Below are 18,098 nucleotides of genomic sequence, written 5' to 3' on the forward strand. Positions count from 1 at the left end.
CTGGTGAACAGGAAATTTTCATTTTGGAGAAAGGGCTAAAATGCTAGAGAAGGCACTCCCAGAAGAGCAAACAATGTATGCCATCATAAAATAGAGAAGTCAAGCAATTAAGCAGATCATAAAAGCAAATATATATATACTTTTGCTTTTCACTGAATAGTCTATGTGCAATTTTTCATTAGCTTGAAATGTAAATATATTTCAATGTGCTTTTATAGACCTGGCCTCAACAAGGTACTGTCTGTCCTTCTGATGTGACTGGGCTACTGGAGAGGAAGTCTAAACTCTAAAAAAAAAAAATTTTTTTTTTTTTAAACTCTAAAGAAACCATTAATTAGTTCCCTCTTACGGGCCTTGGTGGTGCAGTGGTTAAGAGCTCACGCTGCTAACAGAAAGGTCAGCAGTTCAAATCCAGCAGGTGCTCCTTGGAAACCCTATGGGGCAGTTCTACTCTGCCATATAGGGTTGCTATGAGTCAGCATTGACTTGATGGCAACAGTTTTGGTTTGGGTTTTGGTGGCCTATAATTATTAATGAAGCTCTCTCTTCGTTATGAAGGTAGGGAAGAGAATTTTTTGATCCAGGTCTTGGTCCTTAATGTCATTCAAACAATTACCTTCCTTAAGTCCACTGAGCAGTGTATTTATAAAATAAGTGGGTATAAAATAATAAAATGAATCCATTAGCCATAAAGGAAAACCAGTCTCATGACTCTATAGTCAGATTGCTATATTGTAGCTAATTTTCAATAACATACACACCCAACAATAACTGGAATAACTGTCTTATATTAAAGAAAATCCAGTTGGGAAGGCAATATACTTTAAATTTCATTTAAACTAATTTAGATCAGGAAAGGAAACCCTAGTGGTATAGTGGTTAAGAGCTAAGGCCGCTAACCAAAAGGTCGGCAGTTCGAATCCACCAGGTAGGTGCTCCTTGGAAACCCTATGGGGCAGTTCTACTCTGTCCTATAGAGTCACCATGAGTCTGAAACGGCTTGACAAGCAAAAGGTTTGGTTAGATCAGGAAAAAAATTTTTTCTAATAGACTTAGCAAATTACAGCTTTAGATAAGATACTAGACTAGAACCTCTTGGGTTAGTGTTGACACTTGATCATTAACTATGTGATATCTGTCCTGTTACCTCCCTGGACATAAAGGAGTCTGGTGTTAAGTAGTTCTTTTACCTACTCTTATAGTGCCCTGAGCATTTCTTTATCTCATTCTTCATTGAAACTGTTTGCCATTTTTGTTTCTTATTCATCTTTTGTCATTAGGCTCTAGCACTGTATGGTGCTTGATGCATAACAGGCCCTGAAAAAATGAGTGTAGTGGACATCTGTTGTTTTGCCTGCCTACGGCTCATCCTGATAGGCAGCTCTCTGCAGAGAGGGTCCATTAGCTCTGACTACCTAGATTTCTGAAGCTGCTTTTACTCCTGACTTTTCCAAAACATGGATCTTCAGTTTTTCCTTTAATTCTTTAGTTGTCCTGCCAAGAAAATCCCTTTTCTACCTGAGTTGACAGCTTTCCACCAAAGAACTCTTTTTTTAAAAAAAAATTTTATTGTGCTTTAAGTGAAAGTTTACAGATCAAGTCAGTTCCACCAAAGAACTCTTAACTGATAATGCAGGTATAGCTGTATTACTTGTCCTCAGGGAGACTCAGTGCTTTGGCAGAAGATGGGTTAACTTTGACTCTGATTGGAAAAAATTCCAGGGCTTGTACAGAGGCCTACTCACTTTATGTCTGGAAGGACTCAGATTAAACTTTCATGTGTAAAAGGGTAATTCAAAGGGTAGAAACCTCTATTGTTAAGGATATTGTTGCTGTTAAGTACAGATGAGTTGGTGCTGACTCACAGCGACCCTATGTACAAGAGAACCAAACACTGCCTGATCCCTGTAGGGGAGAAATACCTCCTGGGGAAAATTTTATTAAAATATAGTTTAATAAAAGTAAATGAAACATAAACACATTTCTTGAAAGAATCTTTTTCTGTTTTGTTTCAGAGGACTCACATGCTCATTTATTCAATACATACTTACTGAATGTCTACTATGTGCCAGGCACTTTAGTAGTCATCTGTGAACAAAGACTAAGGTCTGTCAACAACCCTGTGAGTGATTTTGAAGTGGCTTTTCCTGCCCTAGTCGAGTCTTGAGATGAATGCAGCCCTTGCCAACAGCTTTATTGCAATCTTGTGAGAGACTCTCACCCAGAACCACTCAGAAACTGTGGGATAATGAATGTTTATTGTTTTAAGTTGCTAAGATTTGGGATAATTGTTACAAGGAACAGATACCTAATACGGTGTGCGTTGGAAGGGGGCAAGTTGCAGTAGTAAACAGGGAAGTCTAGGCCACACTTGGAAGGATGCATTTGAACTAAGACTTGAAGGAGGCAAAGAAAGCATACCTGAGAAACAGAAGGGAGACCAATGTGTCGGAATTCAAGTAGTGGGGGAAGAGAGTGGTAGAAAAGGTGAACAAGTGGCCAGCTGATATAGAGATTTCTAGGCCATTGTAAGGATACTGACTTTTTTCCTACATGAAATGGAGAACTATTGCAGGGTTTTGAGCAGAGCAGAGGAGTGCTGTGACCTTGCAAAAAAAAAAAAAAACCTAACAGATGCATTAGGAGAGTATGAACAATGTGCTACGTATTTAAATCCTTTTTTATAATTTTTTTGTTGACCACTGCATATCAAGTTCTCTTGCAATTCAATTTAACGGTGTCATGTGCATGGGAAAGCTAAGGTACTGCCATAAGAAAAGATTCTTAGGGGATGGAAATAAACAATCCTGGCCATATTCATTGAAAAGGATAAAATCAAACATAATTTATATCATATTATGTTATTTAGTCAAAGGATTACGGGGCGGGGAGGGGGGGAATAACCCAGAACATTATAAAAGGTTTTTTAAGTATCTGCAACGTACAACCTGGAGAAAAGTACATTTAGTATTACCTTTCCATTACATCGCTACATGCATTTACAAATAAGGCGCCGTACTTTACTAACAGCACAGGATGAAGATATCACGGAATAGATCTTCTCAAAACTTAAAGAAAAATAAATTTAATTTCTATAACTCTAAATTCAGTTTCTGTAACTCTTTATCAACGTTATAGACAAAACAGGGTAGTTTAATCTTACCCCATGTAAGACGTTTTTGATGTTTAGGAACATATCTCTCAAGAAGACGCTTCATACATAAATCCTTGGCTTCATCCAAAGCACACTTTCCACTGTCATTTCTAAATAATGGATCAGCTCCATTCAGGAGAAGTAACTCTGCCACCTAGAGGAAGAATGTTCACGTTAGGGAGCTCAGACAAAAGGTACAATATTGTGAGTCCGCATACAATTCTAGGTAGCATCAAATATCTCTTTCAACAACACAGAGTTTGGGTTTACCTATAATACATTTGTAACTGCATTTTTTATGAATCAGTTGCTACTGATTCAAGAGTTGTTAACATACAAATCCCTTCTCTTGAAAGAGAGACAAAGAAGGATGTTGCTGCTGCTGCTCCTCTTCAGACTCCCACGGAGAAAGCGAGAAAGCAGTCAACCCTTAATGTGTTACTACTCCTCAAGTAACCTCCTCTATGAAGTGCTGCCTCACCCTACTCCCGCTGCCCCAGAGAAAAAGGACTTCGCCCACTTTTCATATACATATTTTATCACAGTGCCTAATATACTCTATATTATACCTATTTCTTACATATTTGTTTCCCCTGCCGTGTTCTTAAGGGTAAAAACTATGTTTTTCTTTTTAAAGTAATTTATTATTTTTGAATAGGAAATTAATGGAAATGATTCAAAATACAGACGGCCATACATGATAAAAGAAAAAAAAACTTCCCTCCTATACTGTCTTCCAGCTATCTAATTCATTTTTTCTGAGCTAGCCCCAATTACAGTTCCTTCTGAATTCTTCCGGAGTTAGTCCAGCATGTATACATACAAATACGTACATGTGCATATATAGTCTAGTATGTATACATACAAACACATATATGTGCATACCAGCATATATATGTATAAATACTTTTTTCTTACACAAGTGGCCATATGTTATATCTATTCCTCCGTATCTTGCCTTCCTTTCCCCCCACTAACAACAGACCTTGGAGATTGTTCCATATCACTGTAGACTGAACTTTCTCATTCCTTTCAACAGCTAATAGTCTATTTTATGTGAATGTAATATAATTTACTTAACCAGTACCCTACTGATGGATGGTTAATTTGCTTACAAGCTTTTGCTACAGATATATGTCTTAATCATTTTTATATTCTCAGTGCCTATTTCACTGTCTGGCATAGAGAAAATGTTCAACAAAAGTTGTTTAATAAAAGGATGAATGTAGGGCAAGGAGGATGTGGAGTGTAGGCCTTAAAGAACATTATACTAAAAGAAGCCCCAATCTCTATGTCAATGTCTGGACTCAAAGGGAGAATCTGAATTTCTATAAATTGTATGTACCTAAAAATTAAAGATAGGAGCAGAATTCCTTTTCTAAGAACGCATTCTGGCCTGCTAAAATAGTCTGAATACTTTTCTCTAGCCTTTGCTATTAACTAGCCTTCCAAGTTTTGCATCATTCACAAGTGTGACAGGTATCCTTTCCCTATCGCCTTCCTATAATAATAAAAATGATTATAATACGTTTACATTATTTAAGCCTTTCAAGAAACTATACATCTCTCTTTAGTAATAATAAGTAAGAAGTCTCAGGTATATCTTTTGAGAGTACCTTTTAATCATTTCTGTATTCTAGGCTGTATATGGTTTTGTGTGTGTGAGTATGTGTGTGTGAAAGAGAGAGAGAAAGAAAGAGTGTATGTCTATTCCTTCTTCATATCAATGTTAATTAATTCTTAAATATTATATAAGCAATATTTACATGTTGCAAAAAAATTATGAAATTATAAAAAGGCATTAAACAAAAAGTAAAGGTTCCTCCCACACTTACTGCTGTAGGGTGAAAAATGCCCTCCCCCCCCCCCCCATATATTCACATACTAACCTCTGGAACCTATAAATGTTACCTTATTTGGAAAAAGGGTCTTTGTAGATATGATTAAGTTAAGGAGCTCGAGATGAGATTATCCTGGTAGGCCCTAAATGTTATCATGTGTCCATATAAGAGACAGGCAGAGGGAGATTTCATACACACACACACACAGAGTGATGTGAAGACAGAGGTAGAGATGAGTGATGTGGCCACAAGCCAAGGAATGCTGGTAACCACGAGAAGCTGAAAGAGACAAGAAATGGATTCTCCACTACAGCCTCCACAGGGAGTACAGCCCTGCTGACACTTTGATTTTGGACCGATGAAGCTGATTTCATACTTCTGGCCATCAGATCCATGAAGGAATAAATTTCTGTTGTTCTGAGTCATCCAGTTTGTGGTAATCTGTTACAGCAGCTATAGGAAACAAGTATGGATTTTGGTACTGGGAAGTGGGGTGCTGTTTTAACAAATACCTAAAAATGTGGAAGTGGCTTTGGAACTGGATAATGAGTAGAAGCTAGAAGAATTTTAGGCGCATGGTAGAAAATACCTGGATTACCTTGAATAGGCTATTGGTAGAAATATGGATGTTAAAAACTCTGCCAATGAGAGCTCAGGAAGAAGTGAGGAACACAGTATAGAAAGACTGTGTCATCTCAGAGAATATATATATCATCATAAACAGGATGTTGGTAGAAATATGAATGTTAAAGGCATTGTTGCTGAAGACTCAGAAGGACATGAGGAACATGTATTGGAAACCATGGAAAAGGAGATCCTCGTTATATGGTGGCAGAAACCCTGCTGAACTGTTTTGTATAGTTGTGCGGAAAGCAGAACTTGTAAGCAACGAACCTGGATATTTAGTTGATGAGATTTCCCAGCAAAGTGCTGAAGAAGGTGCAACCTGATTTCTTCTCACAGCTTATAATAAAGTGTGAAAAGAAATAAATAAATTCAGGGAAGAACTGTTAAGCAAAAAGAAACCAGCACTTCATGATCTGGTAAATTCTCAGCCTATCTGCATTGGAAAAGATCCTAAATTTAGGAGATTCACTATTAAGAAAGAGTGTTTTGGAGAGAAGACCAACGGTGTGGTTGGACAATTTTTGTTACTGTTGAAGAGATTAGGCATGTGACTTATGGATCCACTCAACCATCTCAGCAGAATCCAGGAATAGAGATGGAATTATCCAGGAAAGATGTGTGAAGGACCCTTTTGTCTAGTGGCATGAATCCCCGTGATATACATGTGAGAACCACAGATTTTTTGTGAATGTGATATCAGCAAAAACACTGTCAGCTTGGACTGAGATGGACAGAGACAGAATGAAATGAAGGACTGCAAAAATTCTACAGGCAGGAAACAGACTGATAAAACTACTCAGCTAAAAACATGTGCTAACCTTAAAGAAAAAGGAAGGATAACATTGAGGGCAGGGCCTCAGGCTAGCAATTAGTGAAGGCTAACATCTGGGTATGAAACCAACAGAGGAAGACCAGTCAGAAACTTAATATGGATATCAAAGAATGAGATAGTCAAAGAGTCTGATAAAAACCACTGTCATCCTGAAACGGTCCAGGAAACTATGTACATGGCCAAGGCTGTGTTCTCTGAGGGGCAACTGGAGTAGAAACTTCTGAATTACTAGTCCCTGGCTGAATGAAGGCCAAACTCCCTGAACAGTGAAAGCAGTCTTCAAGCCACACCAGGTCCAACAGCAAAAAGTAATGACCTTTCTGGTTTAGAACTTGGAGACAGATCTATAGATATTATGCAATTTGAATAGAGAGAAAAAACAATAAAGAAAAATGAACTGAACCTCAGAGAAATGTGGGACACCATTAAGTAAATCAGCATATACATAATGAGTCCCAAAAGGAAAGGAGAAAGGGGCAGCAAAAAAATACCTGAAGAAATAATGGATAAAAACTTCCCAAATTTGATGGAAAATATTAACTACCTTTCCAAGAAGCTGAACAAACTCCAAATAGGATAAACACAAAGGAATATACACTCAGACACATCACAGTCAAAATGCTGAAAGCCAAAGATAATCCTGAAAGCAGTAAGAGAAAAATAACTTATATCAACAGGAACTCCAATAAGACTAATAGCTGATTTCTCATTACAGAAAACTGAGGCCAGAAGGCAGTGGGATGCCACAGCCAATGTGCTGAAAGAAAAAAGCTATCAAACAGGAGTGTCATATCTAGCAAACTATCTTTCAGAAAATGAAGGCAAAATCACCTGGTGGTGGATGGTCATCCCTGCACATTTGTGTAGATGTCTGGGGGGAGAGAATTCTGTGACACATTAAAAAAAATGTAAAACTCCCTAAACTTTCCTAAAATACTGTTACCACACTAAGAAGGGATATGCACTGTTGGTCCATGCCATAGCAATCTGCCCCACCTCTACCTGTGTGGGGCATTTCTTCTGCAAGTATCTAAGCTGATCTTTCTGAGCTCAGTTCATTAGCTCCCTTTCCCACCCTAGGAGTTCTGAACTTAGGGGAAACTTCCAATACCTGAAATAAAAAACAAGATATTTTCAGCAAATGTCTCAGCCCCCCAATGCAGTGCTTGGACCAGAAAAATTTATAGGAAGCTCACAGCATATGTGGTTTCTGAGATAAGCTCATGTACTGTAACTCATATTATTTAATGTTACCATTTATTGCAGTTACTATTAACCAACTGGTGTGGAATTACAGTATTTTGAAATTTTAACATGCAATACAACTGTGCTGATGTGTACTGGCTGATCATTAACCCTGAGAGGATCTCATGTCTTATGTTGACTCTGAAAGTTACACCAGGCTCCATAAGCTGCAAACCTCCTATAAGGACTGAACATCATTGTGTAACACTCTATAAAAAGGAAAGGTACTTCTAAATCCTATAAAGTACCATATGAAAAGAGTCCCAAAGGGATACGGGTTTAAAAAATGCTGTGTAACCAAAACACGTTCTGTTTAGTTATTAAAACCCAAACCAAACCAAATCCATTGCTGTCGAGTCGATTCTGACTCATAGTGGCCGTGTAAGACAGAGTAGAACTGCCCCATAGAGTTTCCAAGGAGCACCTGGTGGATTCGAACTGCCAACCCTTTGGTTAGCAGCCACAGCACGTAGCCACTACGCCACCAGGGTTTCTAAAAGTGATAGGTAATATGACATCTACCATATTAGGCACACCAAAACTCTCACACAGCAATATTTATTACAAATTCTAAGCATTCATTAGCAAAATAAGCTGAAACTGAATTCCCACATGTTTTTAAATTGCTTGGTTCCAGAGATTTTTAACACTTGTAGAATAAAGTGTTTGATCTGTAACAAAAGCATCACAGTACCTTATAATGTCCACTCATCACAGCATCATGCAGGGGGGTAATCTGGTACTTTCCTTTGATGTTTACATCTGCTCCACCTTTTAATAGTTCACTTGCTACCCGATAAAATCCTGCTGCACTAGCTTCATGAAGTGCTGTCCAACCTATAAACAAATGGTATTTGTTTATATCTGGTATCTTAATAATATTTTGTGCTTAGTTTTAAATTCTAAGGTTGTTTCTTTAAAATATTTTGAGTATATAAGACAAGATAATCTCATCATTAAACAACCTTGCATAATTTGGTAGATTTTTTAATAATCTGAGGGACAAATCAAATTTCCAGACTCCCAACTTTGTTGTGGAAAAATATGTAAAAAAAAATATTTGAACTTATTGATCATCTCAGCAAATAAAAAGGCTATAAGGGTATCATTATCAGCCCACCGAGAATGCTATCTGTAGACCGCTTTTCTGTAGAGAATATAAGGGAGAAAAAGCCTTACTTCTAGCTCAGAGTGCTTCCATTAAAGCATGCCAGCTTACAGGACTACCCAGAAGTCAGTTCAAATGTATGTACCTCTTTTTCTCCTCGTTTACAAAAAGCTATTTACAGAAGTTCAGCTAACAAGCCACAAATGACTCCAAGAAAACCGGACATCCAGATAAATAACTTTTTTGTTGTTGTTGTTAGCCAGAAACAACAGTGTAAGTTACACATATTTATTAACGCACTTAGCCACTACGCCACCTGGGTTTCCCTTTTTTGTTTTTTTTTTTTTGTATTAAATTCTAATAAATCATATGATAGATGTTAAGAAAACCTTAAAACTGCATGTTAAATGTTTATTTGACGAGCTCTTTTCAGAATCTCCTCCATAAAGCAGAGTTTCTCAACCCGGGCACTACTGACATTTTGGGCCTGATAATTCTTTGTTGTCTGAGCAGTGTAGGATGCTTAGCCGCACTCCTGCCGTTAACCCACTAGATGCCAGTATCACCTTTCCCCACTAAGTTGCAACAACCAAAAATGTCTCCAGACATTACCAAATGTTCTATGGTGGCAAAAATGTTTTCAGTTGAAAACCACTGCCATCAACTGTTAGACAAGGAGTTTCTCCTACAGTATTCATTTCTGCCTTGGGGAAGAAATGAAGAGCGCCAAAAAGAGGAAATACATAGTTAACAGAGATCATTTTTCCATGTTAAAATACCCATGGCTGTTTAAAGCAAAAATTGTAACATTATGTTTTAGGTTTTATAATGTATATAGATACATTTAATATAGGTAACAGCTATAGCATAAAGAATGAGAATAAATGATCCTATAAAACCAAACCAAACCCAGTGCCGTCGAGTCGATTCCAACTCATAGTGACCCTGTAGGACAGAGTAGAACTGCCCCACAGAGTTTCCAAGGAGCACCTGGTGGATTCGAACTGCCAACCCTTTGGTTTACAGCTATAGCACTTAACCACTATGCCGCCAGGGTTTCCAAATGATCCTATGTATGGGTGCAATGTCTTTACATGTTATGTGAAATATTACAGTATTAACTCTAAGAAGACTGTGAAACATTAAAGACGTATATTGTAATCCCTAGATCAAACGCTAAATAATAACGCGAAGACAAACTTAAATCATATAAGGCACATAGGAAACAATAAGTAAAATGGCAGTCCTAAACCCAACCATTTATATTAAATGTAAATGACTAGTCACTCCAATAAAATGGCAGAGATTGTCAGAATGGATAGAAAAAAAGGAAAGCAAAACCGTATACTATCTACAAGAAACACACTTATAAAGACACAGGTTGAAAATAAAAGAAAAAAGGTATACCACATAAACAGTAAACATAAAAAGGCTAAAATGGCTATATTAAATTATATACTGTAGTACACAACAAGGGGCCCTAGTGGCACAGTGGTTAAGCACTCAGCTGGTAACCAAAAGGTCTGCAGTTCAGCTGCTCTGTGGGAGAAAAATGTAGCAGTATGCTTCTGTAAAGATTACAGCCTTGGAAACCATATGGAGCAGTTCTACACTGTCCTATAGGGTTGCTACTGAGTAGGAATTGACTCAACGGCAACAGGTTTTTAGACTTCCTGACAAAGTATAGTACTAGAGATAAAGAGGTACATTTCAAAATGATAAAAAGGTCAATTTATCAGGAAGACATGACATTCACAGCTTTGTATGTACCTAATAACAGCTTCAAAACACAAGAGGTAAAATTGACAGGACTAAAGGGAGGAATAGACATCTCTATAATTACAGCTGTGGAGATTTTAACACCCCGCTCAGGAAATGAGAGACCAACTAGACAAAAAATCAGTAAACACACAGACACTGTGAACAACATAATCAACTATCTTCATCCAATTGCCATTTATAGAACACTGTATCCAACAACTCAAGAATAAACATTCTTTTTAAGTGTACATGGAATATTCACTAAGAAAGGCATATACTGAACAATAAACCAATTTTCAGTAAATGTAAAAGTGTAAAAGGATCAGAATCATACAAAGCATATTCTCTGACTGCAAGGGAATTAAACTGGAAATCAACAACAGAAATACACCTGGAGAATTCCCAAATACTTAGAAATTAAACAATATATTTTTAAAAACCTTGGGTCAAAGAAGAAATTATATGGGAAATTAAAAATATTTCAAACTGAACAATAATGAAAACAAAATATATCAAAATCTGTGGGATATAATTAAAGTAGTACTCAGTGGGATATTTAAAGCTTTAAATGCTTATATTAGCAAAAAAAGGTACAAAATTGTTACCCCTTTAAAGAAGCTAGAAAACAAAGTAAATTGAAAATAAGTAGAAGAAAAACGTCAAGAATCTATAAAATATAAAACAGACTAACAATAGAGAAAATTAAAGAAGTAAAAAAAAGTTAATTCTTCAAAAAAAAAATCAGTAAAGTTGATAATCCCCTAGTTTAGACTATTCAAGAGTAATGAAGGAAAAAAGGGAGAGAATGAGGGAGGAAACAAATTAGCAACATAGGGAATGAAAGACAAAGCATCCAGGGTGAGCCACAGACATTAAAGGGTAATAGGAGAATATTATAAATAACTTTATTTATTTATAAATAAATAAATAACAACGTAGATGAAAAGGACTGTCTTAGTTATCTAATGCGGCTATAACAGAAAATACCACAAGTGGATGACTTTAATAAACAGAAATTTATTCTCTCAGTCTAGGAGGCTAGAAGTCCAAATCCAGGTTGCCAGCTCCAAGGGAAGGATTTCTCTCTCTGTCAGATCTGGGGGCAGGTCTTTGTCATTGATCTTCCCCCTGGCCTAGGTGTTGCAGGGACCCCAGGTCCAAAGGACATGCTCTGGTCCTGGTTCTTCTTTCTTGGTGGTAGAAGGTCATCCTTTCTGCTAGCTTCTTTCTTTTATAACTCAAAAGAGATTGGCTCAAGGTACAACCTAATCTTGTAGACTCATTAACATAACCGCCTCTAATCCTTCCTCATTGACATGATTTAAAAAAAAAAAAACCGTTGCCATTGTTCACAACACATAGGAAAATCACATCAGATTACAAAACAGAGGACAACTGCACAATACTGGGAATCATGGCCTAGCCAAGTCGACATGTATTTTGGGAGGACACAACTGAATCCATAACAAGGCCAAACTCCTTGAAAAACAAAATTTATCAAAACAGACACAAGATGAAACAGAAAATCTGAATAGCCAATATCTGTTAAAGGACTTGAATTTATTATCAAATCTTCTCTTGAAGAAAACTATAGGCCCAGATTGTTTTACTCCTCAACTCTGTCATATATTTAAGGAAGAAAAAAAAATCCAAACTTACACAAACTCATTTAGAAAATAAGAGAGAACACTTCCTAACTCATTTTATGAGGCCTGCATAACCCTAATACCAAAACCATAGACATTATAAGAAAATAAAATTAGAGACCAATATTACTCATGAACATAGATACAAAAACATCCTAAACAAAATATTAACAAATACTGATACCAAAACCAGACTAAAGTATTACCAAAAAAAGGAAGAAAGAGAATTACAGACCAATATTGCTCATGATGAGAAATGTAAAAATCCCTAAATTGTTAGCAAACCAAATCCAGCAGTACATAAAAAGGATGACCAAGTAGAGTTTATCCAGGGAATGCAAGGTTGTTTAACACTGGAAAATCGACCAATGTAATTCACCATATTAACACAATAAAGGAGAAAAATTATATGGCCATTTCAGTAGATATAAAAAAAGCACACAACAAAAACCATCATCCATTCCTGAAAAAACTCTCAGCAAATTAGAAATAGAAGGTAACTTTCTCAATCTCTGGGTGGAGCAAAGGGTTAAGTGCTCAGAGCTACTAACTAAAAGTTGGTGGCTCGAATCCACCCAGAGGTACATGGGAAGAAAAGCCTGGTGATACACTTTTGAAAAAACCAGCCACTGAAAACCCTATGGAGCACAGTTCTACTCTAATACATGGGCCACTATCAGTTGGAATTGACTCAGTGGCAACTGGTCTTTCTTGTCTTATAAAGGAAAACCAAACTAAGCCCATTGATGTTGATTCCAACTCATAGTATACAAAAAACACCTATCGCTAACATCATGCTAAATGGTGAAATATGATGAAATACAGTGGCTGACCTGGGTATGAGATTGAGAATAATAGCCTGTTAAAACCCTGTTTGTAGTGTAAACCTAGGCCTTGCTAAAGTAAGCACAAGTAGTCCCCAACTTACGACAGCGTTCTGTTCTGAGTCGGTTCTGACATAAGTTGAAGATCTTTTTTTTTTTTACTTTTTATTATCAGTATCTCTATAAATTCAATCTTTATTTGTCTTTGGGGGTTGAAATATTACATATAAACTTAAAGATATAGTTTAATACATACATAAAAAATACACAAATCATAAATATCTACTCCGACAATGAAGAATAAGACAATGTTGGCATTTTGTCAGTTGCCATAATAACTCCATCTGGATCATCCCTGGGAATGGGGGTGGCGTTCCTAGTTAGAAAATTAGTGAGAGTTGTCTGTATGAGAGTTGTTTGTATTGATCCTTTTCTTTTTTTCTTCATATATTTCACGGTACCATCTCACTGTTTCCAGAATCTGCCTACTGACTTTAGCAAAGCAATCCGCATTTGGGTCCATGTTTTCAAGCAACTGATGCCCCTGATTTAGTCCAGAAAAACTTTAGCTAACACTTTCACTGTAAAATTTTCTGACAACTGTCCTTTTTCCTCATTATTTCTTTCTTCTTCAGCAATCCTGATCTGTCAATTCCCCTTCTTCATGATTTATTAGCTGTTTCACATTGGCAATATCAACAACTTGGCTTCAAATTAACAACAGATGCTTCTGAAGATACGAAAACGTTGAATAAGATCACGTCATAGGCCTGGTCTACAATGAAGTTGCTGTCAGTGTAGTAATGACGAAGTTGGAGTCGGGTAACAGCTGTCGGGCAAGTGCTCAGTTCAGCTGCCATACGTTGTTACTGTTGAACACTATCTGCTAGGACTCTTGACACTGACACCGACTTGACTGTAGACCAGAAAATAGCCTGTTATATGGCACTGTTTAGAACAGTAAATTATAACACTGAATATCTGTGAGTGAGCATCTGAGAATGATAACATTAGCCAATTACGCACTGCAACACTGTATGTAGTACATATTACTAACGATAAGATGTACGAAAATAAACAAAAAAAAAAAAACGGCAGTCATAAGTACAGTTCATTGTAACTCGGATATGTCTTAAGTCGGGGACTACCTGTATTAGGGGTGCACTTGTAATCACTGGCTTGCCCATGGAATGTGCTGTGCAATCTCTGCATACTGTAAGATTTACTGTACTTTTTCATAAACTGAGGAAGTTTAGGAACAGTAGGAAAAATCTGAATACAGGCAGTCCCTGGATTACAAAGGAGATCAGTTCATAAGTCTGTCTTTAAATCAAATTAGTAGGTAAGTCGGAACAGGTACATATGGTTCTTATCTAGTTTCAGTTAGTCAAACGTTTGTCTTAGTATACAGTATATATTTTAACTTTCTATACACATAAAACGCTTAAGAAATGCTTCCAAACTACACAATGTTTTCGTGAGCATCAAAAAGTAGTGCATACGTTTTTACAAGCCATTGCATTTAACTTGAAATTTTAATGTAACAGGCTTTATGGCAGTCCGTTCTTAAGTACAAGTTGTCTGTAAGCCATACGTTCGTAAACGAGGGACTGTCTATACTCCAAAGCACCATCCAGGCTGGCCCAGCCTTAAATGCTTAAGTGCCTTTAAGGAATCACTCCTTTCCAGTAGAACATGTCAGGCTACCCCAACAATGAAGGTTGCAGGAGAGATCCAGGGTTTGCCAAGTACTGTTTCGAAGCCCCCTGTTCTGCCTTCTCTACCTCGTACTCTATTATCTCTACTTTCCTGGCCATTGCTCCTGCTGTAAATCTACCATTTTATCATCAATTTGCCCTTGTGGCTCAGTGTACCATCAGCCTCTTCCAGCTTTTGACTTCATTTCTCTTCCATGGCTTACTACATCCGAGGTTGAGTCTCACAGTAACAATGCCTATGCAAAGCCAGTCCCAGGAACCACCCTTCTGTGTGTGTAACGCCACTACACACGGCCCACCTGATGGGCCCAGGATGGCATACTCTTTGAAGGAGAAATATAATGTTCTATTCCCCTCTTCTCCCACTACCTTGCCCACATCCCTGGGAGATGATGGTAAAGATCTACCTAAGCAGAAAAATTAGTTGAAAGCTTTCTATTTAGGGCTTGCCTTACGGCAGTTGCACTATGCTTTTCTAGGACTTAGCTGAAACTACACACCACTCTCGTAATAACTGTAACCTCACTCACCAGCATAACTTGGCTGATTTACATTTCCACCTCTTTTTATACAATGATGAACAAGGTCAACATCATTTTGCAGAGCAGCCCTATACAGTAAGTTCTCTCCAAAAATGTTTTTCCGGTTAATACTGGAAAGAGACATCTTACTCATCTTCATTTTTCCTGAAATGGGAGAATGAACAAAATAAAACAAAGCAATCCTTATTTGAAAATCAGGAGGAATAGAGGAAACAGGTTGGGTCCAATCAGCACTCTGGAAGTGAGATATATTATGAAGAGTATTTCACTCATTAACACAACTATAATGGTATCTACATATAAAAAGTTTAGGTAATGTCATTTGTCTCTTTCAAAAATATTTGTAGTAAATTATAAATCATGATAAACAGTTTATGTTGACTGAAACCCCATGAAAGGTGCATACATGAGAAGACTAAGATTATTTTCTTAAAAGTTCTGGTGAAAAGTTATTATTTAAATCTGGCGTATAGGGTCGCTATGAGTCAGAATTTAAATCTAGATACTTAATAAAATGGTATGATACCAAAACATCTTACAAAACCACAAGGAGAAAACTGTCAGAGGCTTATAAACAAGATACAAAAACTAAACCCAGTGAGATCAAAAGGAATGCTAAATTTTCTTCCTTTGCAAAAAATGATTGTTATGAAATTTATAAATAAAGAGCCATGACCTTAATCTGTGCACTAGTTTTCATTTCCTAAGCCAGGAAATGCATGATCAAAATAATTTTCCAGATGATGCATAAAAACCAAACCAAACCCCGTGCCGTCGGGTCGATTCCGACTCATAGCGACCCTATAGGACAGAGTAGAACTGCCCCATAGAGTTCCAAGGAGTGCCTGGTGGATTTGAACTGCCGACCTCTTGGTTAGCAGCCGTAGCACTTAACCACTATGCACTAAGCATCAACTATCCACTACGCCTCCTAGAATACTGAGACTTCTCATTTAGGTGCTCCACACTTGTCACTCATTTGGTTATTCTGAATTTCAGCAAGAGCTTTGATGACAGCTTTTCCAATTTTGATCTAGTTAACCTGCCCCATCCTAAAACCTCACAAAGGCAACTGAGTGCTGCAGAAGCTTTCTTAATGGATCACAATTTAACTGGTTTGCCTTTTACTTAACTCCTTCCATTCAGTCCCACTATTAAAAAAAAAAAAAATATGCTGAACATTTGAGCCTACCTTCACCCACCTGAGGCCACAAAGCATTTTCTTCCCACCAGGTAAGTTTTATCAGTAGTCCCTACTCCCAAGTCTGTCTGTGCTAATTGTACTTGCTATTGTAACTAAGTAATTTATTAAAAATAACAAATTAAGATGCAGAGAATACAAAGGTTTTCAGTTTCAACTATGACTAACTGTCCTGACTTGCCCTCCGTCTATAAATAACTAGAACACTACACAAAATACAGGGGTCCTGCTGGCCCAGTGGTTAAGAGCCCAGGCTGCTAACCAAAAGGTTGGTGGTTTGAACCCACCAGCAGCTCATTGGAGACCCTATTGGGCAGCTCTACTCTGTCCTATAGGGTTGCTGTGAGTCAGAGTAAACTTGAAGGCAACGGGTTTGGTTTTGGGTTTTAAACAAAATGCATGGGAGGAAAACCTTATTTTCAGACATTGGAAAACAAGCATTTCAGATCTATGACCCCTGAAAGAAGGGAAACAAATGAGGTAAGCCCTATGGTCACCCCGGCTTTCTGTCTGGAGGCACTTTCCAGACCATAGCACAAGGAGGAAGGACCCAAGTAGAGCAAGGTGCTTTGCTGTGAGGAGACAGAGATTAGAGTTTGGGGAGGCAGCGGTAGCTAGAGTTTGCAGGGCATGGCACAGAGATAAGAGTAGGCAAAAGCACCACAAATCTATGAAGGGGCTCCTTGAGTCATTATCTGAATACTAAACTGCTCATGTGTAAGGTTAAATCTCCATGAGGCTAGCAAAAACAACTACCGAGGAACTGTAAACTAAAAGGATAAAGTCCCAGTTACGCTATTAACAAGCTGTTCAGAAAGTTAAGACATATAACCTCTGAATCCTTTCTAGTACCAGAATTGTTTCTATAAGTTATTTACACAAAGAAATAGAAAAATAATGAAAATATGCCTCACCATTTTTTGCTGCAAATTTTTTATTTTTCCTGATCTGTTCTCCACTCTTGAGTTTAAATGAATGTACAGTCTTCCCTTCACCTTTGGTCCTTAAAGCAGAATCCGGCATGCTGGAAAAATAAATGTTTTTAAACTTACTATAATGTTCTCTACAAACATTCATGGATGAGCATACCACATTTTGACTAAAATTTTGAAACTCGAAGGTATTTTATTGAGCTACTTTCATGTGGCACAGCAGTTTTAAATATAGAGACGGCTCCTGGGTAAACTGCAGGTAATTCTCTGACAGGTATGCCAATCACTATGGCTTCCAGCCTTCTCTCTGGGCCACCTGTGGGCTTCTCTCCTCTAGGGAGGGACAGTCACCTACAAGTATGAGCATTCTGAGACTCCTGTCCCCACCCCCTCTAAGTTGGCATGCCACTATCCACTCCATTTCTCAGCTAGGGGAAAAAGTGGCAGGCTCTTTTTAAAGTAAAAAGGGTTTAACATATGGTATGGCACTGATCAAAAACTACAGAAGTAAATACCAAAAACTAAACCGAACCCATGGCTGTTGAGTTGATTCTGACTCATACTGCCCTACAAGACAAAGCAGAACTGCCTGACAGGGTTTCCAAGGCTGAAATTTTTACAGAAGTAGATTGCCACATCTTTCTCTCACAGACTGGCTGGTGGGTTC

The 18,098-nt window shown here is 37.6% G+C and overlaps 1 protein-coding gene across 1 annotated transcript in view; it reads right to left on the reverse strand.

The window, feature by feature from the left end:
* Positions 1–18,098, reverse strand: part of ANKRD31 (ankyrin repeat domain 31) — a 170,244-nt gene that overhangs the window by 99,010 nt on the left and 53,136 nt on the right. The window contains exons 10-13 of the mRNA XM_049867748.1: positions 17,414–17,523; positions 15,287–15,442; positions 8,394–8,536; positions 3,164–3,308 (exon numbers count right to left, since the gene is read on the reverse strand). Coding sequence (XP_049723705.1) covers positions 3,164–3,308; positions 8,394–8,536; positions 15,287–15,442; positions 17,414–17,523 — 554 coding nt within the window. The remainder of the gene's footprint in view (positions 1–3,163; positions 3,309–8,393; positions 8,537–15,286; positions 15,443–17,413; positions 17,524–18,098) is intronic.

This window comes from Elephas maximus, chromosome 2, assembly GCF_024166365.1.
Source record: "Elephas maximus indicus isolate mEleMax1 chromosome 2, mEleMax1 primary haplotype, whole genome shotgun sequence".
Classification (NCBI taxonomy): domain Eukaryota; kingdom Metazoa; phylum Chordata; class Mammalia; order Proboscidea; family Elephantidae; genus Elephas; species Elephas maximus.